Genomic DNA, 23,726 nt, shown 5'->3' on the forward strand with positions numbered 1-23,726 from the left:
ATTATATCACTGTTGCTGTTTCAAGGCTTTATCGCATTTCATTTTTTTTGTATTTCATCAGTAATCATTTTTTACACAATTCATAATTATGGTAATTCTATTTGGTGGTTACATACTATAGTTATTGTTCTTACCATTTATATTATTGGTTATATAATTTTCTCTTTTAAACCTATTTTGATCGTGGTTGTTCCATTAATATTATCCACATTTTTATTGTATAAGTTTCTAAAAAATAATCTGTTTACTTTAATATTTATTTTTCAGTGTTACAGATGAAGCGCTAAAGATTTGAACTTTGGAACTTCAGTTGTGGCAGCGTTTGTCTTGTGCTAAGATAGACACGTTGCCTCCTTCATAAAATATTTTAAGACAGGAGAGAATGGTGTTGAAGTTCCCTCCCGAGTGCTCCCTGACAATCAACAGCAGACGTGTATTTAATATAGAGTTGTACAATATAAATCAGTGATGGCACCATCGTAACGTTCCAGAGTTCAAATCTTCCGGGTTTTACCTGTAACACGGAAAAGATAATTTAAATATACAAATATTTTGTTGAAATATAGATAGTAAGACTCTGTCAGATGAACATAGAATGCCTTGTTTTTCTTGACATTATTTCTTTCCTTACTCTTATGATAAGCAGAGCTACATATGACAATCTCCCCAGAAGCGTCATATAAATAATAAGTGGTATGATATTTATTCAATTTAATTAGTAACCCATTGAAAAGAAACCTTAGATTTGTATCTTAGGTTTGGCAATAGACTATGTCTAAGCTGCTAGGTTAGGGGGACATTTCAATAGAAGGCTAAAATTAAAAGACATATTTGTGCCATTTAACTTGTTTTATTTATAAAACTCTCGAATATTCCTATACAAACTGACTAAAAATACCTTTGTACACACGACTCGTCCTGCCCAGCTGACCTGCGCACCAAGGCGCCTCTCGCTGACTCCTACACTGTATGACAATAAATTTGCTCTATACAATTCTCTAGTGTTGGAGGATCACTGGACCTGCAAAAATAGATGGGGTATGACATGGCATTATATGCATTATTATGCTCTCCGTACCATCCACAGTGCAAACAAATTTATACATTAATCCAAAAAAGTCATACAATAATAAATATACATAAACGATTGAAAACAGCAATTGACATTTAATACATGAAGAAAGCCGACACAATTTTGAGGCAACAGCGGCAGTAAGGGCGGGTATAAGCAGCACCGAGCAGGTAGAACTTGGTGACCACGTCCAGCCTCCTGCTAGACAAGGCAGCCGGGAACAGCGGCAACCTGCGGCCTCTGGCGGAGTAGGTATGTGCGGTCATAAAGTAGCTTTGGACCAGTGGACGCTTACTCACCTCCTGTGTGCTAATACTCACAGGGGCGGTAATTATGGTAACTGTGCGATTGAACAAACTATTACACAAGCGAGTATTCTCAAGTTAGTGTGCGGATGAACCATAGATATGTACGTAACACCAAAGGTCCTCGAGTACCGTCACCCGCCAGGTATGGCCGCAAGTTCAGCCACAGTTTCGCCAAAACGAGTACCACTGACTGTAACTAGTCAGTCCAGATGTGTCGGCCGCTCCTGCTGGGGGTAGACTCACGCCTACGTTAAGACAACAGACTGACTAATCCTGTATCACAGCTGAAGGGTCTGAATATCAGATGATAAATGTACATATTGTGACGACCTACATGGAGGCAGGGACATGCCAGGCTCTCTTGTCTACTGCAGTAAGGAGCCACCAAAATACCACTCATGTATCCTGGTACACTATACATGCCAAGTCCTGAAAGTTATTACCAAGAAATTTTAACTTTAATGACTGGTCGAGATTGCCTAAATATGACTGCTGGTATTTCAGCGACAGTGACCATGTCCCTGCTGGACCTGCTAAGAGAAGTGGGCGTCACACTTGTTCCATGAGCGTAAGACGCATGCGTGAGCCGTGATATAGCACCCACAAGTATGTACCAACAGCTTGTGTTGAGGTCACGGAGGAGACCATGGGAGGGGAGGCACACTGACGCCCACGTCCCTCTGGTCACGAACCCAAACATGTTGATGATGAACCCTGGCAGGTGTAGCTCAACACTACTCTGCTGTGGGTGGCTCAGTAGGAGACGCAGAGGGGATATAGTTCCAACTGTAAGAATAACACCCGAGTCTGTTGACGGCTGGAGGTGTTGAAGAGGCAGATCTGTGTGAGACAGTTCCTTATATTCCCATCAGCAACACTAGATTGTTATTCCTCCGGCAACAGATGCTCGTAAAATATTGTACGAACATCAATGTAACCTTTTTCTATCCAGCTGACTCTCACCATGCCGGATACGGTACAAGAATATCTGGGAGATTACTTAATATGACTTTATAAGTTATGGTTCTTCCTATGATGCCCTGTTTATATACTAAAATGAAGCTACGACAGTCACGAATGAACTCTAATTAACCTACTCGACTAGTAACTGAGAGGTAGGCTCCCAAATTCTCTGCATTAGAGAGGAATATTTCCTTGTCACACAGCAGACTGCAACTCCCACAACCTCTCCAGTTCAGCCTCAACAACCGACCGCTGGATGGTTCTTTTCAGAGATGGTTGGAACATTTCCCCGCCACGACCCATCAACTCGAACACACTAGGATACAAAACATCGAGAGCACATGGTTATTATCTTGGTGATGTACAAAAAACGGGAGGGAGTAAGCACAGGGGAACGACAGCCATTGTTTTGTCTCGCCTAAGAGATATCAAACTCCCCCCCCCCCTACCCATACACACTCCGTCACGGACAAATGAACATCGACGGCTTCACCAAAGACAAGCGACATGAAGCACCTGAAAACCGAAGTGGAAGTGTACTAACTTTACAGCCACTGACTACACACTGTAACTGCTTCCACTTCAATATAAAAAATTTCCAAAACGCTCAGAAATCAGGATGAAAGGCGAGGGGCATATTTTTTGTTTTTCAGTAAGGAAATTATGTTTTCAAACATGGAGACAGTGGTGGCCAGGCTGCTGTACTGTGGTCTACCACTTCAGTCTCCGCCAACTACACTGTTTATACACGTATTTATCCATAGTGTTTACACGTATAACATTGCTTTATAATTTTACACACAAAAAGTTTGTTTGTTTTTCTGGGAGATAAAGCTCTGAATTAAAGACCTCACTGGGGCTGCCGCAATAGTCTTTCCCTCTTGAGAGTCTTCACAAAGAAATGTCCATTGGTGAGAGGACGAGCACAGAACAGAAGGCCACTAAGTTATATGTGAGTGTTGCCACAGCGACAACAAAATATCGTATTTCAAGCACAAAGCACAGCGATGTATTTTGGACTAGCGTTCACTGTAATAAAATACATCTTATGTACAGGTCATGTGTCTTTATCTTGCGTCAACAACAATTATTCACAACTCGAAACGCCTGACATCTATGACCCCATCTGCCTACACGAGGGGTGAGGTCACAGAGGTTTGGGGGTCAAGGTTGGCGTGGTGATTGTACTGTAGGCGTGGCTTGTGCTTCTTAGGGCAAGGAGGCCTGGGAGGGCGTGCATGCAGGGACTGCGTGGGCGCGTAGGTGCTGTCATCAGTGCTGCAGAAAGAACCTCCGCGCCCCCACCTGGCTTCTCCAGCTGCCCTCAGTGCCTCTGCCCAATTAAGATCCTGAGCGTGAGAGAGAGGGTGGTCGGCCGAACAGCAGGATCCGCCCGAGGAGCAGCGGGACTCGTCCTCAGATTCAGCGTCACCTAGCGTCGAGGATTCGGGCGAGGTGCGGCCGTTGAGTAGAGGCTGAGAGTACCACTCAACGTCGCTCGCCTCCTCGGGGATGTTGAGTCCCATGGGACCGTCTTCAGTACCCAGTTCGGTCCGGTAGCGCTGTTCGTCACCCTCCAACCTTGGGTGGGGCCCACGCATATTCATCAGCCGCACCTCGTAGTCCCCAGTGCCTGTCATTCCGTGGCCGGCCAAGGGGGAGGGTGGGGCACGCAGATTGGATCGTGGGGGGCGTGGGCCCAACAAGGGGCTGCCGTGCGACCTATGTGAGCCCCCAGAAGAAGAACCACCATAAGGAAGCTGCTGAAGCAGTAGCCTGGTGGAGGGAGACTGACCACGGCTGCCGGTGGAAGCGAGAGTATTATCGCTGGACTGATCACCACCCATGATGGGCGGCGGAGGAGGAGGAGGGAACTGCAACACAGGACCCGTCAGAGAACCTGCCACAACCAGGATACACCACCATTAGTATTCATAATTATTTTATTAATAAGACATTCACTATGATAAGTATCAATATTATCAAGTAATAATAATGAGAATAAACATAAAGATACCTTTCTGCATTGTATATTATTATTGCTAGCATGATGAGAATGATAGTTGTAATCATCATACTTAACATCAATATCTCAGGCCTTGTCTATCATGGCTAAACGGTATTATGCACTTGGGCCATATCAACAGCCAAACTCAGCTAAACTTTTTGAACCTTACCTAACTTAACCTCCCTAACCTCACCTCCCATAACTTTACCTCATCTACTGTAACCTCCTTAAATATCTTTAACTATTTCAAAGGTCATTAATTAACATGAATTACTCGAATATTTTAATTGTGTACCCAGATCCTTAATCAGCATGTACTAATTACCTTTCTCTGGTTGGGTGTTGAAGTTGTGAGAGCGGTGACTGGCGTGGCTGCCGCTGTGGTCGCTGGAGGCTGTCTTAGTGCACGAGTCGTCAGAGGAAGGCTTGTTGGGCAGAGGGGACTGGCCGGGGCTGACTGGGATGTTAGGAGGCAGGCGATTACCTCCGGGCCCGCGAAAAATGTCCCTGATAAGTGGCGTGGTGGCGTAAGGCTCCGGCGACATACATCTGGGCCAGGAGAGAAAAAGGCTTTCTGATTACAAGAATACCGGCATCTGATTAAGTCAAGTATAGATCAAAAGTAGTGTTGAATTGTGCTTACTATAAGTATTATGACTGAACTTTTACACATATTCTGAATGTCAGGACAGAATGTTGCATCTATCCAGAATTCCCAGACACACAGCAAGTAACTCTAATTACCTTGGGTCGACGTGACCACCGAAGGACACGAGCCTGAGGCCGTCCGGGTCCTCGTACACATCCTCTGGTTGGCGCCCCTCGTAACCACTTTTGCTGGAGGCTGGAGCCGTTGGTCTGTGGTATAGCTGTGTGATGGGCACACCATGACTCCCTACATCTGTGTACATCGTGCCAGTCACGCCAACACCAACACCTGTCTCACCCCAGCACCCAGGGTACTCCGACCAGGGCCCGCTGCCTTCACCTGATGGAGGCACAAAGGCTAAACGTTACGTCACAGAAGGGTTCCATAACTACTTGACTCGGCTGATAGTATGTAACTTAAAACGGTCAGTTGAATGCTGAAAATAATATCACTGAAAGTAACACCTAGTAGACATAGGATGGCACAAGCGTCTCACCTTTACTGTAGTACTGTGGACACTTGTTGTTCTGGCGGCGCCTGTAGATACAATAGACGGTGGCGGCCAGAGCAGCGAAGAGCACGGCGGCGGCCACAGAGATGCCCACGATGAGGTAGGTATTGTTGTCGAAAGGCGAGGACTCCTTAATGTCTGGTGGGTAGGAGGTGGCACCCGGGGGAATGGTAAGGTTCAAGGGGGTGGAGATGGGCCCGGGACCCCTGGCCGTGACGCCCCGCAGTGTGACGCGGTACGTGGCGCCCAACACCAGCCCTGGCACCAGCGTCCATGTGCTGTTCACCGTGGTGTTCAGCACCACGTGGCTCTGGTTCACAGCATCCGATACCTACACGAGTGAGAGAAAAAATGATGTTACTGCAGGATCCACGAACATGGGAGAGGGAATATTAATGGAATAATGAAAAGCAACATCATGGTCGATCCTTTACGCAACACTTCATCTTCTACCTTCGTGACCAAATGTCGTTCTTCTTGATATCTATCATGTAACGATCTGACACTCAAGTTTTCAAATGTTAAAGTTTGGTGAAACTCACATAAACCATCTTATAGAACAGGGAACATGAACCATCCAAACCTTATGATCTTAGTTAAGTGGGTTTGGTAGACTGGGTTAGGATAGGGTTGGATTAGGTTAGGGTGGGTAAGTTGGGTTGGGTTAAGATGAGTTTCCAGTGTTCGACTTACCTGTTTTAAATGAACTTCATGATACCTTGGCCGCCATAATAGAATTAGAACTTGATGTTCGTCTTAATAATTACCAAATATAATGATACTAATCTTCATAACAACACACTAGTACTGATAAAATGAATGATCCAATTGTTCGGGTCTTCTACCTTACATCAGAGTCCAGCAGTGGGTCTTATGTTACATACCTGTAGGTTGTAGCCGGTGATGCGGCCGTTGGAAGAGTGGGCAGGGATGGGGTCCCAGGTGATGCGGACGGCGGTAGCGTTGATGTAGGAGTAATGAAGGCCCAGCGGGGGCACAGCCGGGGCCGACTCCAGAGTGGTGGCCCGAACGGCAGCGGTGGCCTGACCCTCCACTGAGCGGTAGAAGGGCACCACGAACAGCTCGTACCAGGTAGCGGGCCGCAGATTGCTCACCACGTGGGAGGTCGGCGGGGGACCGTTGCCGTGGAAGGGGACAGTTTCGACGCTGAGACCACCAGCAGGGCTGCCATGTTCAGTCTCCAGCGGCCGGTAGCGCACATAGACACCCTCTAGCAATGCCGAGTCTACTAACAGTTGCCACGACAACTGAAGTGACGCTGCAGAGGCTGGTTCTACACTGACGAGGCGGACGGCGGGCTGGGAAAGACGCGCCCTAATTTCATGAAGAGGCGGCGCGCCCCCAGCCCCCTGGGCCAGCGTCTTCACGGTGTGGGTGACGGGGGACGGGCGCGACACACCGTGGGAGTTACGGGCACGGACCACAAACATGTAGCGTGTCTCCGGGCGAAGGTCGGTAACGGTGAGGGAGACGGGCGTGGGGGTGTGGCTGGAGGTGGCCGTCTGCTGGGTGGAGGCAGTGGTCCAGGCGCCCCGCTGGTCAGGGCTCCACATTTGGACGGTGTAGCCCAGCAGAGACGACAACCCTGGCCGGCCGCGTCGCCAACCCAACGACACTACCGTCGTGTTCACGCCTAACACTATCACTTGTCCCGGGGCTTCAGGTAGCGTCCCCTCATCCGGAATTTTAAAGAAAGCCACGTTGGGGTTGGTGGGCTTAGCGACTATTAGAGAGGCCGTCCACGTGGTCTCTCCCGCTTCTGACTTGGCGCTGCACGTGTACACATCAGTGTCCGACGTCTTTAATTCTGTGAGACGCGGGAATATACTTATTATACAGTTTATCATGGGTATGTATACTACTGTTACCATGGGTATGTATACTACTGTTTATCATGGATATAAATAATACTGTTATCATGGGTATGTATACTACTGTTATCATGGGTATGTATACTACTGTTTATCATGGGTATGTATAATACTGTTTATCATGGGTATGTATAATACTGTTTATCATGGGTATGTATAATACTATTTATCATGGGTATGTATACTACTGTTTATCATGGGTATGTATACTACTGTTTATCATGGGTATGTATACTACTGTTTATCATGGGCATTAATGTTATCATACTGCAGGTTTTATGAGGAGGAAGCGTAAGACAACTTACCTTTAATTCTCAGTGTTCGAGGAGTGATAGAGATTCGATCATCAGGTGTAATAGGTTTACCTGCCCGCTCCCATACCACTGTGGGCTCCGGCGTACCCCGGGCTTCACAGGGCATCTCGCCTTCCGTACCCAAAGGCAGCGTCTGGTTGGAGGCACCCAAGGCACATTGAGGGGGGCATGTCGGCCAGGTCCTGAACCTCCAAATGGGCGCGGGCGAGGGCCGACCCGGCGACGCCCACGGCCGAGCACACATAGTAGCCCTGGTCATCCCGCTTCACCCCGCGGATGGTGAGGGTGTTGTGGGCGTCGACGGACCATCGACCGCCGCCCCACGTCTGCCCGGTCCCCACCACGTTGCCAGACCCCTCGTGAGTCCAGTAAGTAGTGGGTGGAGGCGACCCAGATGTGGCGCACTCGAACGATGCCGTCCCGTTTATGCCGACTCGGGCGTCCAGCGGCGTCACAGTGATGAGAGGGCGAGCTGATAGATAGAATATTTTAGTCTCCATATAACTAATACAGGCCTACAACGTGGCAATAATACTAGACATTAAGTAGATATACTGTAGGTGTTATAAACAAAAGCGAGGTCGAAATATTTTCACACACACACACACACACACACACACACACACACACACACACACAGTAACAGGTCAGACTTACAGTGGACATTGAGGGTGATGTTAGCGGCGACGGAGCCTACAGGGTTTTCAGCTTGGCAGGAATACACGCCCTGGTCCTCGGGCGCCACGTGATGAATCCTCAACACCTGGCTGTTCTCCTCCAGGGCCATCCTTCCCAGGGGCAACTCCCCCGGGGGTTCTACACGCCGCCAGAATACCTCCGGGGGCGGGTCTCCCCCAACACGACACACCAGCTCCACCGTGGACCCATGCCCCCGTCACCGTCCCGGACGACGAGACCAAGTGTGGCGACACTGTTGACAGGACCTTCTGGTAACACTTCTTAATAACACAACAAACTCTGTACACACTGAGGCGTTTATTACCTCGCTGTTGGTCTCTACTGTACACACTGCTGTCTTTTTATCATAGGGGACACTTACAGGTATATAGGGAAAATATATCATATAGACCTTAATATTTTTTTATATATCCAGAATTTTTTTGTTTTATATTCTTGTTTTAATAAAGAGAGAACTACTGAACCCGGAATGTCCATGTTATATCACTGTGTGTGTGTGTGTGTGTGTGTGTGTGTGTGTGTGTGTGTGTTTTTCATTTCTTCATAATGATCTATACACGGAGGAAGTTAACACACACATGAAAGTTTATCAATATTACTGTGCTCTCCTTATATCCTTTACCTTTTCACTAACCACAAGTAATTAGAGAGGAAGAAATTTTACTACACCTCTGGACCTCCCCAAAAATATATATATAATGACAATCAAGTAACTCCTTAAGTAATAACAAAGTCATATTATAGTAAGACAACTCTTTACCACCCCTGTCTACCCCAGCCTCCCGGAACAGTACTGGTGGAGGAGATGGGCGGATGGGATACCTACCCTGGACGGTAAGCGTGGCGGGAGGCGTCTCTTCACAAACACTGCGCGGCAAACGTACTCGCCTGAGTCTGACACCCGCACTCCGCTGATGACCAGGCTGCCTCCGTCCACCACGCGATACCTGCAACAACAACCACAACTACAGTGAGTAATCATATCTACATATTGATCATCACTACTACCATTTACTCACACATTATCATATTTATTGACTCTACCTCCACACCATAACTGTTGACTCTACCTCCACACCATGACTGTTGACTCTACCCACACCATACCTGTTGACTCTACCTCCACACCATAACTGTTAACTCTACCTCCACACCATACCTGTTGACTCTACCTCCACACCATAACTTTTAACTCTATCTCCACACCATACCTGTTGACTCTACCTCCACACCATAACTGTTAACTCTACCTCCACACCATAACTGTTAACTCTATCTCCACACCATACCTGTTGACTCTACCTCCACACCATAACTGTTAACTCTACCTCCACACCATACCTGTTGACTCTACCTCCACACCATAACTTTTAACTCTATCTCCACACCATACCTGTTGACTCTACCTCCACACCATAACTGTTAACTCTACCTCCACACCATAACTGTTAACTCTATCTCCACACCATACCTGTTGACTCTACCTCCACACCATAACTGTTAACTCTACCTCCACACCATACCTGTTGACTCTACCTCCACACCATAACTGTTAACTCTACCTCCACACCATAACTGTTAACTCTATCTCCACACCATACCTGTTGACTCTACCTCCACACCATACCTGTTGATTCTACCTCCACACCATCTACCTATCTACCTCTACCTGGGAATTAAACATCACTAAAGGCATCTTGTAAACATTCGTCTTAGTTATTTATATCCTTGTACCAATATTAACGAATTAAAACAACACTTAAAAACATATAACTAACAGTAACTACATACAGATAATTACATCATAAACACAAAGACTAAAAATAACTACATCTTAACTAATGTTGTAAGCTGCGGCTCTCACCTTCACTGTGTAAGCCCAGCTGGTCGAGAGTAAAGGCTCACATTATGATAATATTTCAAGGGCGGCTACTAATAACAGCTAACATTGGTGGTAAAAGACTACAAGAAAAAAAAAGTAGGAATTCTTATGCTGTAGAATCAAGGTCATTATTTACCCTAACTTGTTTTTAACTATTGATGAAACCTACAGCCAAATGGTGCACCGGGTGGATGTGGTGTAGAGGAAATATTCAGGGGTCAGCTCTTTAAATTTTAATAATGTGCCCTAAAGACCCACTAACGTCACGTAAATCAGGCCGCTAAGACCACCATTAATGCCCAATACCAGCCAGGGATCCTTGTTTACTGGTGCCCCGTGGAAGGTGATGGTGCAGGACCCTCCAGCCCCTCGCACGTCCACATTGGAGGCTTAATCAGGTCCCAGCAGGAGCGTGTAGGACAAGGACCCCCCGCCAGCACGCTACGCCACATTTGCATATCCTGATGATTCTATAAACTCCTCACACAAATGCCACAGTCTCTACCAAGGTCAGTTACTATCTCCGTGTTGCTCACCATCTATACCTCCATCTAACATTATCGCCAACACCACCTCTGACTCGTTCCTTAATTGGCAGGTGTGCAAAAACGTCACCTGTGGATACTTACTGTACACACGTAACCCGGACGCCACTCACCGCCTCCTCTACGCACCTCATTCCTACTTAGCACCGCACCTTACGAGACTCTCAGCGATGGTAAATCAAGTGCACTGAATTTACGCGAAACAACTGTGAAATACGGCCACTGTTATGAGCCTTTGGGGGATCCTACATCAAGCGAGAAGCATCCAGTGGGCTGTTCCTCGCCCCTAAAGCAAGGTAGTTCATGGTGTTTTGATGGTGGGAAGATGATGGTTACCTGCAGATATTGATCGTAACTTTGGGGTAAGGTGAGCCAGGTGGGTGTAGTGAAGGGATGAGGCAGTAGCAGGGGAGGAGGTCGGGACATGAGTAACTTATACTCGATCTTGAGTGTGACAACCTAGAATGTGTGTGTGTTTGTATGTCACCCCGAAGAGAGAGAAAGAGTATCTAAGTAGTTATTGCTGAGGGTACTGTCAGCTGTGGGTGCTGATTGACGGAGGAGGCGAAGGTGGGTGGATAAATTGGTGGCTTTGGATAGTGACGGGCGTGGAAAGAGACTTTGAGTGTGCAATTAAGGGTATTGAAAGTAAGACGTGAGGACAATTACAAATGTAGGGCGTGCTTGGGTGGGTACTGACTTGTGCTGGGTGGACAGTGACGGGGTGGGTGCTGGCTTATTCTGGGTGGACAGTAACGGGGTGAGTACTGACCTATGCTGGGTGGCAGGGTCGAGGGGCACGCTATCTTTCTCCCAGGACACCACAGGTTCAGGGTTGCCTCGCGGGGGTAAACACTCCAGCATGGCCGTCTCCCCCTCAGCTACTCTCGTCGCATCTGGCACCAACCGGAAGTCATCACGTAACACTGTAAGGAGACAAGGAAACACATAATGAGATTAACTTAACATGACCAATAACAAGAGAATATGTGCATACATCGTGAAATTATACATATATGTAACTTTCTACATATCGGAAACGCATTTGCTTATAACAACACACACACACATTATAGACCAACATTCACTCACACCCCAACATATTAATAAGAAACACTGTACTATAACGTATAAAGGCCCGACAGAATACATCACCACCGCTTCAGAATAATATATACACACACACACACACACACACTCACTATAACTGTACAGCCTCAAAAATAAACACGTATTCTCTCACACTCCTCGGAGAAAACTCATTCCACATTGCCTCACGCCTCTAACGAAATAAATATCAGGTTTATCTGTTACACACGCATGTTTAAGTCTCCGTAACTCAGGCTGGATGCTGTTTATGTCATCTCTCAAAGTCTCTATCCTTGTCCCAGCTCAAGTATATGTTGGTGGTGGTTATTCCCGATTTTTCTTACGTTTATCGCGGGCGGCAATAAAACAGCTGGGCGTGCTGGACAACGCCTCTGGTCGCTCGCTCCGTGTCACCACACCCGCCCACACGACGACCTGGCACCCCTCCCACACCTTCACTCACACCATGAGGAGAGAGAGAGAGAGAGGGGGGGGGGGGGAGGAGTAGCATCGCCCTTCATACTGCTCGTCAATACCTAGCATGATATTCACCCTTATTCTAACCCTTCCCTATCCTCTTTATTCCTCCTCTTTCTTCTCTCCTCTCCTTCCTTCTCTTCCTCACTCCTCCCTCACTGAGCTGAAGAATTTTACCAAACATCTTCATTAACAACACACACACACACACACACACACACACACACACACACACACACACACACACACACACACACACACACACACACACACACACACACACACACACACACACACACACACACACACACACACACACACACACACAACTTATACTTTCATCAATATTAAATTAAGTCGTTTCCTCCATCTTATTCCTTCACACTCCACTTACCAATTTATTTATCATATTATTCTATCTTTCTCCACTTACTATTTTTTCCTCTTCAGTTCCAATATGTTTTTAATTTCCACATCTTGACGTTATCTTGTTTTACTCTTTCCAGCCTTCAAGAGAAGTTTCAGCTCCCTCTCATCCACCACATAAACTCCACTCTCATCCACTACATAAACTTCACTCTCATCCACTACATAAACTTCACTCTCATCCACCACATAAACTTCACTCTCATCCAAACTGTGTGAGACATGAGGACTGGTGCAGGTAAGGTAGGTGTCATCAGCTCTCAATACATGTTCTCCTCAATAGCCCACATTACCAAGTCTTCTGTCACTCTATGCAGCCTAACAAAACTGTAATGTGGTTCTCAGATCAAAAGTATTTCTTCTCCATAAAATTTGTCATTTATATTATCTTACGCGAATTTTATAAACATGTACGTATAAAGGTGTTTTGTCTCGTAATGTAAAGATTAATATAATTTAAGCTGAATATATTATCTTCACAGGTTGACTTGGACATACTTTCGACTCCAGAATAATGTACGCAGGAGCTAAAGGTCTGAAGGTATATTATAAACACACCACAAAGCAGGTCGGCAGTGTTAGCTTTACCACCGCTCTTAAGCTGAAGGCTGTCGAAACTTATAAGGTAACCTCATAATGATTACAATGCCACCGACAAAACAGGTAGTGTATACAATGCTTATAAAGTGTATATACAGCCCTTCCAGTCTGGCGTCTTGTAGTCTGCCTTAAGAAACACATATTTGTAACCTACACGTCTTCCCTCCCTTCCTCTCTCCCTCCCTCCCTCGTCTAACAGTCTTGAAAGCTGCCGATATTTATAGGGCAGCCTTTTTAATGGTTACAATACGACTGAAGTGCAAGAAGCTTAAAAGGTCAAGCGTCAACAGCCACCCCACTTTGCCTTATGGTCGGGTGGACCTGCAGTCTGCCATAACAACTTCTCATTCCTCACCCACACATTCAACCAACCTCCCTCCCTCACCCTACCTCCCTCACCCTCCCTCCCTCCCTCCATCACCCGACAATCATACATCCATTCATGACCTCATTTACAAACTACTGATATAATATATATTACCGACTTAAATTGCACTATGGTCTGTTTAACTCAAGCTCCTGTGTGTCAAACCACTTGTAAAGGAAAGTTGTAAGGGAGCAGCCCTTTAAGTGTGGACAATACGAGGGTACAGGTCACTAGTGTCTCTTAAGTTAGCCCTCCGCACCACACCTCAGCACCACACCACTCCACACCACACCAGGCCACACCACACTAGGCCGCGCCACACCACACCAGGCCACACCACACCAGGCCGCGCCGCACCACACCACACCAGGCCACACCAGGCCACACCACACCAGGCCGCGCCACACCACGCCACAAGAATGGTTCCTCTGATAACTGAAACGAACACTATTTATTCAACCACACATGTGAGATTTAAAGTGCATTATATTTTGTTTACGAGTTACAAGAAGCCTTTGAAACAGAACAGACGCGAATACCTTACATTATAAAACAGAGTAAAATACGAATATAAAAAAATAAAAAAATAAAAAAATCAGTGTGAAATAAAATATGATATCATGAAAGTGGTTGAGGTTCACACACATTGTCCACCAAATTAGTAAATATAATTTCACTTATTTTTAAAGTCGGAAATTGAAATATTTAAAATTTAAATGTTGGCCGAGGGAAAAATATGTTTAGAATTGTACAAATAAACTACAGAACCAACTTGAAATTCAATACTGCAAATATAATTCTTATATAAATTTAAATACTGTAACTTCAGCTTTAAACGTAAATGTTTATAAGAGTAAAATGAGAGAGCAGGCCAGGTACGGTGAGGACCACACTGGCCATAATTAAAGAGAGTTTTAACTACTACCCGACGCAAATAATTGTGGGTGGCGCGCGACAATTATCACGGGCGACAGTTCCGCTAATTAAGATGGAGGACCTGTACCCCTGACGCCTCCTACCGCTACTGCTGCTGCTACTACTACAGGTGCTATTGATGTTGCTGTTGCAGGTGTTATTGATGCTGTTACAGGTGTTATTGATGCTGTTACAGATGTTATTGATGCTGTTACAGATGTTATTGATTCTGTTACTGGTGTTACTGCTGCTGTTACAGATGTTAGTGATGCTGTTGCAGGTGTTATTGATGCTGTTGCAGGTGTTATTTATGCTGTTACAGGTGTTATTGATACTGTTACTGGTGTTATTGCTGCTGTTACAGATGTTATTGATGCTGTTACAGGTGTTATTGATGCTGTTACAGATGTTATTGATGCTGTTACAGGTGTTATTTATGCTGTAAAAGATGTTATTGCTACTACCGGTGTTATTTATGCTGTTACAGGTGTTATTGATGCTGTTACAGATGTTATTGATACTGTTACTGGTGTTATTGATGCTGTTACAGATGTTATTGATGCTGTTACAGGTGTTATTGATGCCGTTACAGGTGTTATTGCTACTACAGATGCTATTAATCTTTTTGGTACAGGTGTTACATGTATATACCTGTTGTTCTTGATTTTCCAGTTAATATAAAGGTTAGGATACTGTTCTCCTGTTTACAGATGCCGCTTTGTGTGTGTGTGTGTGTGTGTGTGTGTGTGTGTGTGTGTGTGTGTGTGTGTGTGTAAAACGATAGAGAAATTACCACAATGCATAAAACAATAATAATACTCATAACGTGAACCAAGGTACAGGTTTACTAAGTAGACAACATCTCCATCACAGACCAGCGACCTACAAATCTGCTACACGAGTAATCTACAGAGGTCGGGGCCATAGTCGGGGCCACAGTCGGGGGTCGGGGCCATGGTTGGGGGTCAGGGGAGAGGGGTTCAGAAGCCATTACTGCCGCTCCCCAGATGAGACTGATTACACTCTCCGGGTAATTTCCTGGGACAAATTCCGGTTCCTGATGATTAGTCTGTAATCTGACGAAGGTAAAATAAGGCACGCTACTGCCACGTCCCACGCGACCTGTAGCGGTGGTGAAGGAGGAACCCGTAGTGCTTTGTGGGCCTGGTGTTCTTACTACTGTTGCTGGTGGTGTTGCTGCTACTGTTTCTGTGTTTATTTTTACTGTGTTTCTGCTACTGTTGCTATGTTCCTACTATTGTTCCTGGTGTCCTGTTACTGGTGTTCTGTTACTGTTGCTAGTGTCTTGTTATTGTTCCTGGTGTTCCTGCTACTGTTGATAATACTAATACTGTTTCCGTTGTTTCTGTTACGTTTCCTGTGCTAATGTTTTAATGTTGTTGCTTCTGCTACTCTTGCTACTGTTATCAATACTGCTACTGTTTCTACCACTCCTGTTCTTACGACTATTCACACTCAACCACTCCTACTTTAGCGGTAACCCAGCCAGTCTTCCCGTTATTAATACATCCACATTACCCACTGCCATAACCGTTGTGTGTATACCAAAGGAACAAGTCTTAACGGTAACAATAAACGGGAGAGGTGATACAGAGGTGTGTGAGGGAGGCAGCAGGAAGTGGTAGCATTATTTACTCTTAGACATTTGTTGACTTTCAGATAAAAATCGCATAAATATTTTTACTTTTAAGACATTGTCAGAATGTGAGTTTCTCTGGCCACGCTGATCTCAATCCAGTATGTATGTATGTATGTATGTATGTATAATAAGAGTAGATGTTTACGTATAAATATATCCCATGTTTGTTGAGTGGTACAGCTTGTTGAGAAGACTGGATCAATGGTTGTCATACATGTGTCGACTCCCTGGTGTTGAGGCCGTGAGATATACAAGAGTTCAAACATACAACTCCTGCCTCTAGTGGTGTCCTGAGTGTGTCTATATCGGTTACTCCTGATCTTAGTCGCTGATATTGATTCTTATGGGAGGGTAATGCGATAAATAATAGGTAAGGTTAGGTATGGTATGGTATGGTAAGATAAAGGTAAGGTAAAGGTTACGTTATATTAGGTAAGGTAAGGTAAGGTAAGGTAAGATAAAGGTTACGTTATGTTAGGCAAGGTAAGGTTAGATTAGGTGAGGCAATTACCCAGTACGCCTCACCTGGCATTTACCTTGACATAGATCATCAAGTTGAGTTCTTTCCGCATCACGCACCTGTCCACTGTTCCACCAAATTACCTCCAATCTGGTCTTTCATTTGTGACGGTAAAAATCCTACCTGACTCAATATATGTCATCGTGTCATAAAAATAATGTCATTCACGCATATGTTCCTAAGTATATTAAGGCGACACGAGAAATAAAGGAGTATTTATTTTTGCTGTTGTTAAGGGGAATGGAGGGGGGTGGAGGGGAGGGAGAGGAGAGGCAGGGAAGGGGGAAAGGGGGCATGAAGTGGGGAGGTAATGTGGTGTTGGGGAGGAGGAGTAGGGGGAGGTGTATAGCAGAAGGGGGAGGGAGAAGGAAGAGGAGGAAGAAGAGGAAGAGGAATGCACCACCTGGCGCCATGCAGTGTGTGTGTGTGTGTGTGTGTGTGTCACATACACCTGCTGGGTAAATTACTCCACGTGTGTCACTTTAATCCACTTCCTCTTAATGACCAAATGGCTCCATTATTCTCAATTACGTGTGCGAAGTGGTTTGGTGACGGTCCGTGCTGTGTTGGTGCTGGTGAGGCTCTGTACTGGGTGGTGAGGGAGTGGGCTAGGTGGTGAAGGGGTGGGCTGGGTGGTGAAGGGGTGGGCTGAGTGGTGAAGGGGTGGGCTGGGTGGTGATGGTGAAGGGCTATGCTGGATGGTGATGGTGTTGTTGGTGAGGCTCTGTGTTGGTGAATCTCTGTGTTGGTGAGTCTTTAGTCATAGCTACAATAGTTTTCCCTCTGGCCACAGTTAGGACGGTGCAGTCTTCCTGTGGCCACTGACTGGTCCACTGGCTGGTCCACTGACTGGTCCACTGGCTGGTCCACTGGTGCTCTGGTCAAAGCCATATAGATAACTCTGTCTGTGATCTTAACTATAATGTGCATCACTGTCGTGGTCAACAGCATAATGCGGGCGTGTGCAGTGTTTGTCTAACGGCCCCGCGCCCAGTCATATACACCTACTGTTACACGCCCACAGTCATATACACCTACTGTTACACGCCCACAGTCATATACACCTACTGTTACACGCCCACAGTCATATACACCTACTGTTACATGCCCACAGTCATATACACCTACTGTTACACGCCCATAGTCATATACACCTACTGTTACACGCCCACATTCATATACACTTACTGTTACACGCCCACAGTCATATACACCTACTGTCACACGCCCACAGTCATATACACCTACTGTTACACGCCCACAGTCATATACACGTATAGGCACACACACACACACATCCGCACCCACGCCTAAGGGAACACATACCCACAGGCCTGCTCTTACCCACGCCCACACGCCCCCCCCTCCCACACATACACTTCGAAGGTAATTCTTTTTTTTTACATTTTTGTTCTTCCCCAGAGACCGACTCTTGTCAGCTGGACAACACGATGAGTAGCGACTGTCCACCACCACATCCGTCTCCCACTAGGTTAAATGCAGTACTGTATCTGTTGTATTTATGTACCCGCGGCTCGCTGACTCACACGGTACAGATCACAGGAATATCTACAAAATACTAACTTTTGTGAGGTACACCTGAGTGGTCGGGGAGGTGATAATGATGGTTGTGTTCAAGATGGAGATAGTGCCAGTGGGAGATAAGGTCGAATGTGTCGGGTGAAAGAGTTGGTGGACCGTCCTTGGTGGCTGGGTGTTGTAGTATTGTGTTGTGGGCGGGGAGGGCGGGTGCTCCTCGCTCTCTGGCCAACAATGGTCACTTTGCATGTGTCGTAAATATGCGGCGGCCGAGGTGTCCCCCGCCATGCAGCGCCGCCACGCCACGCCGCCTCTATGCAGATTACACTCCTAATTCTCCTCCGGCACACACCGCCGCCACGTTAAGACCATGTTAACTCTCCTTAACTAAATGTTAAATTTTAATGTAGCCGGCAACCTGAAGGAGTGAGTGAGTGGGAGACGACCTCGGCTCCCAGTGTTACCAGCACCAGCTAACGTGCCAGACTATTATCACCGGTCCCGCCACCTTCATCATCACCCCTTGCCCACTCCCTCACACCCAACACCTCCCTCCCTCAGCTTTCACCGCACCTAACTACACCACCGCCGCCTTTAACACCTCTCAGTGACCTCAAGGATAATAACTCACCCCAATAAATGTTTAAAGGCTTGATTTAGTACAGATAAAACAATCCTTATCTTCAGACACTTTTTTGTACAACATCTACGATAGTTGCTCTTCGCCGCCACCACCACTGTCAACATCCTCCTCCACTACCTTCTTAAACATCACACGTCATAAGCCACACCGTCTGCCTAAACAACCACATCACCCGTCATAAGCCACACCGTCTGCCTAAACAACCACATCACCCGTCATAAGCCACACCGTCTGCCTAAACAACCACATCACCCGTCATAAGCCACACCGTCTCCCTAAACAACCACATCACCCGTCATAAGCCACACCGTCTGCCTAAACAACCACATCACCCGTCATAATCCACACCTTATGGCAGACAGATCCTCCAGTATCTCAACTCATCGATGGTCAAAAGGCACCTTACGTGATCAAGGCCACATCATCACAGGAACTGGTCCCACATCATAAACAAGAGCTAAACACAACTTCTCATAGCGGGGGTCCTATCTCCCCGCACATCAGGGCCTCTCCAGTGGAAATTACATACGTGGAGGACTCCCCAGAACCATCCCTCCACACTTCTTGCCGGGCTCAATTGCTACATCCTCAACCCTGGTCACCCCCGCTGCGGCAGATCATGATAACTAGTCATACTCTCCCAGCATCTGGCCGTCATCTCCCTCACTAAACTCCGCCGAAAGAAGGTTGTACTGAAAGATCGGGCGTCGGTGTGGGCGTGGGTGAGGGCGCAGGTGAGGGCGTAGGTGAAGGCGTGGGTGAGGGCGTCGGTGAGGGCGTATGTGAGGGCGTGGGTCAGGGCGTCGGTGAGGGCTCCGGGGTGAATGAAGGGAAGCGTCCTGAGCAAGATATACGCTCACGAGTCTATAAACAATTACATGGTTGTTATCCCTTGACGTGAATCACCGCGGAAACTGACTTTACTACCACAATGAGCACACTGGTCTGAGTATTTACGCCTACGTTTGGGATAGCCTTAAGACCCAGGCCGTGTGATGGCGCCACACACCTCTCACTTTATCACCGCCGGCATCACCACCACCACTGACCTGGGAACCTTCTCTACCTCGCATCATCACCTCAGTCGTCGTTATGATTGGCAGAGACTCTCAGACTTCCTCCACGAACAAATCTGATAAAGGTCTGTGATTATTCCAAGAAGAAACGAATTGTAAGACCAGGACAAAGGTGTGTGTGTGTGTGTGTGTGTGTGTGTGTGTGTGTGTGTGTGTAGGAGGGATAAAGGACAACCAATGGTGGGAGGAGCTGGACCTTGTTGCCCACGTGTACCTGCCTCCCCCCTCCCCCCTTGACCCCAGGTGGCTGCCCAACACACTACAGTAGGTGGCCCCAGGAAAACCATCACACACAAAGGCTGAATCACCACTATTATTACAGCTTAATGAGTCTGGCCTTTATCATTAGCATCAGTGTTAATATGACGTTTGCTCAAGTGAATCGACTCCGGTGACAAAGACGGCAAGATAAGGGAGAGTCTCTGGCCGTATATACCAGTTAACTTGTGAGCGGGAGTACCTAATACCACACGGTGTACTAGGAGGTGGAGCATAACACCAGGCGATGCTAAATGCTCGCGTTGGAGATACATTTTTCCACCTGTCTTTTTTCAAATAAACAGGGTTAGTCTTATGGAGGCACCAGTGACGTCATTATAAGAAGCACCAGTGACGTCATTATAAGAAGCACCAGTGACGTCATTATAAGAAGCACCAATGACGTCATTATAGGCATCAATGACGTCACCATTAAAAACACTAACGTCACCATACCAAATATACAAAGAGTAACACGGAATTAGATCACTATACCACAAGACGAAGGACAAATGACACCATACCCTACATCACCGACAATAACAATAATAACACCCGCATTACACGACCTAATATAGGAAGACGCCGCCGTATACATGAGCCATAAGCAACAAATTACACAGAACCCAACGTGTAATCACTCCAAGGAAAATTGACCCGTTGTAGGAAACCCCCCCAAAAAGTGGCTAAATTGAAAGCGTAAATAACCAGCCTTGAGGTGATAAAGTATAAAAAATAACAGCGTGGTGGTATATTTTGGTGATCAATGAAAAACGGTGATTTATAACGGTACGAGGACTGGTATTAGTGGGTAGGGTGGGGTGTGTTGTGGGCTGTGTTGTGGGCTGTGTTGTGGGGGTGTGTTGTGGGCTGTGTTGTGGGGGGTGTTGTGGGGTGTGGGGGTGTGTTGTGGGCTGTGTTGTGGGGGGTGTTGTGGGGTGTGGAGGGGTGTTGTGGGGTGTGTTGTGGGGTGTGGGGAGTGTTGTGGGGTGTGGGGGGTGTTGTGGGGTGTGGGGAGTGTTGTGGGCTGTGTTGTGAGGGGTGGGTGTTGTGGGCTGTGTTGTGAGGGGTGTGGGGGTGTGTTGTGGCTGTGTTGTGGGGTGGGGGTGTGTGTGTGTGTGTGTGTGTGTAGAGAGAGAGACAGAGAGACACACACCTTCAGGAACGCCCTACGTCACCCCTCTACCGCCAGGCTCAACTACTAGGTGGAGAGGATAAAGGGGTGTAAACGAGGCAGGTACAAGGGGGAATACGAGAGAGAAATGTAAATAAAGGGGAACAGGAGGAGATAACTGAAATGGGGAGAAGACGGAAGAGGGAAGAGGAGGAGGTCAGATGTATGGAAATGAGAGAGAGAGAGAGAGAGAGAGAGAGAGAGAGAGAGAGAGAGAGAGAGAGAGAGAGAGAGAGAGAGAGAGAGAGAGAGAGAGAGAGAGGCGAAAAACGGAACAAAAGAACAAAGAACAACTAAAATGAAAAACAAAACAAAAACACTCAATAAAGACAAAAACCAGATGATGGAAGAAAACACCAAAGAAAAACAAGAAAATAAAGAAAAACAAACAAGAAAGCGATAATAAAGGAGAGAGAGAGAGAGAGAGAGAGAGAGAGAATGAAGGAGTCAACAAGAGTCAGGCAACAGGCAGGTTAGATAAGGTAAGGAGAAGGTAACGTGTTGCTGATGACTATAGGGTGGTGAAGGAGAGGAGGAAAAGATAGAGAAAATGGAGAGAAGGAGAGACATTTTAGGGAGAGAGAAAGGGAGAGACATATGAGGGAGAAGGAGAGAGAGAAAGAGAGAGAGAGGGAGAGGGAGAGAGAGAGAGAGAGAAGAGGGTAATCAAGAAGGGGAAGGATGGGAAACAGAGAAAAGAGGGAACAAGGAATGCAGGAAAGGGAAGGAAAGAGAGAAGATTAGGGGAGAGAAGAATAGACGAACAACAGATGGAGAAACAGGAAGAGGGGGAAGGCAAGAGGGCGGAGAGGAAGTAAACGAGGGAGAGAAGGCAGGGGAAGAATAAAGGGGATGGTAACAGATACAAATAAAGAAAGGAAGAGGTATATGGGGTGATTTATTTGTATAGTTTATATGATTATTTCTTTCACGTGGTTATACAGGTGTTTCTTGGGGTAATTAGAAGAGTAATTAGTGCTTGGGGTTACCTGTTTATTTCTTATAGATAGATGGAAGAGCGCCCCCCCCCTCTCTCTCTCTCGCTTTCTTTCTCTCTCTCTTTCACACACTCACGCACCTATACACACACACACACACACACACACACACACACACCTACACACACACACACCTGCACCTATACACACGCACACCTACACACATACACCTACACACAGGTACTTCAATGACGGTCAAATTATAGCATCTAATCAAAGGCTTCTAACACACCTGTACACCTGCAGGTAGTGAGGGACCCACGTAATTAAAAACCTAAATGTCAAAGGAAAAAAGACTGGAAAAGGAATGGAAAAAGACTGGAAAAGGAATGGAAACAGACTGGAAAAGGAATGGAAAAAGACTGGAAAAGGAATGGAAAAAGACTGGAAAAGGAATGGAAAAAGACTGGAAAGGGAATGGAAAAAGACTGGAAAATGGGAAGAAACACAGAAATGGAGGAAGGTTTAAGTGTGTATATTTGAACAATTTTCGTGGGTTACATTTGGGAGCGCAAGGCGGGACCAGGACGGGTCAACACAACACAATGGCCTCAGCACACAACCTCTCGCCGCCTCTGCCTACACTTACACACGGACCGTATTTGTGGCGGAGGTGCCGTGTGCCTTACGCTGCCTCCTCCCCACACGGCTCTACCTCAACCCGGATTCTTTATAGTCGTTGTACGTGTCCGTGTTATCAGTCCGTGTGTCTATCTGTATGTAAGCCGGCGACAAAAGAGGCGAGAGTTGTAAATAAACCCGACTAACACAAGGTCTAACAAGTCAGGGGGTCTTGTCCTTGTGTCTTTGCTTATCAAGAAATGTTTGGTCGTGTGTGTTATGGTCTTCATCAGTGTTACCACCAGTCTGAGGCACTTTAGACTCTTGTATCAGGATTCACACTAAACACACACATCTGTCCCCCCACGCTAGTTAGTAAGAGTGAAGTAACTCGGGGTATTTCTGTCAACTACTCAGAGACATTGGAGTGACAACAACAACAGGTAGGACACAGGTTAAAGACTCGCTAGAGATTCGAAAGAGTTGATCAGTGAGGATAGGATGGTGGTAGACATTGGAGCTACACTAAGATGGGTAAATGAACTCACTGGTCATCCTAAAATCACAAATCCCCAATAAG

The 23,726-nt window shown here is 46.5% G+C and overlaps 1 protein-coding gene across 1 annotated transcript in view; it reads right to left on the reverse strand.

Moving 5' to 3' along the window:
* Positions 1-834: 834 nt before the first annotated feature.
* LOC121874140 (protein sax-3-like) overlaps positions 835-23,726 on the reverse strand; it is a 40,455-nt gene continuing 17,563 nt past the window's right edge. The window contains 10 exon segments of the mRNA XM_042378108.1: positions 835-4,243; positions 4,677-4,906; positions 5,096-5,357; positions 5,497-5,842; positions 6,396-7,339; positions 7,709-7,907; positions 7,909-8,189; positions 8,375-8,612; positions 9,243-9,363; positions 11,616-11,769. Coding sequence (XP_042234042.1) covers positions 3,474-4,243; positions 4,677-4,906; positions 5,096-5,357; positions 5,497-5,842; positions 6,396-7,339; positions 7,709-7,907; positions 7,909-8,189; positions 8,375-8,612; positions 9,243-9,363; positions 11,616-11,769 — 3,545 coding nt within the window. The 3' untranslated portion in view covers positions 835-3,473.

This window comes from Homarus americanus, unplaced genomic scaffold, assembly GCF_018991925.1.
Source record: "Homarus americanus isolate GMGI-L3 unplaced genomic scaffold, GMGI_Hamer_2.0 scaffold49667, whole genome shotgun sequence".
Taxonomy (NCBI): domain Eukaryota; kingdom Metazoa; phylum Arthropoda; class Malacostraca; order Decapoda; family Nephropidae; genus Homarus; species Homarus americanus.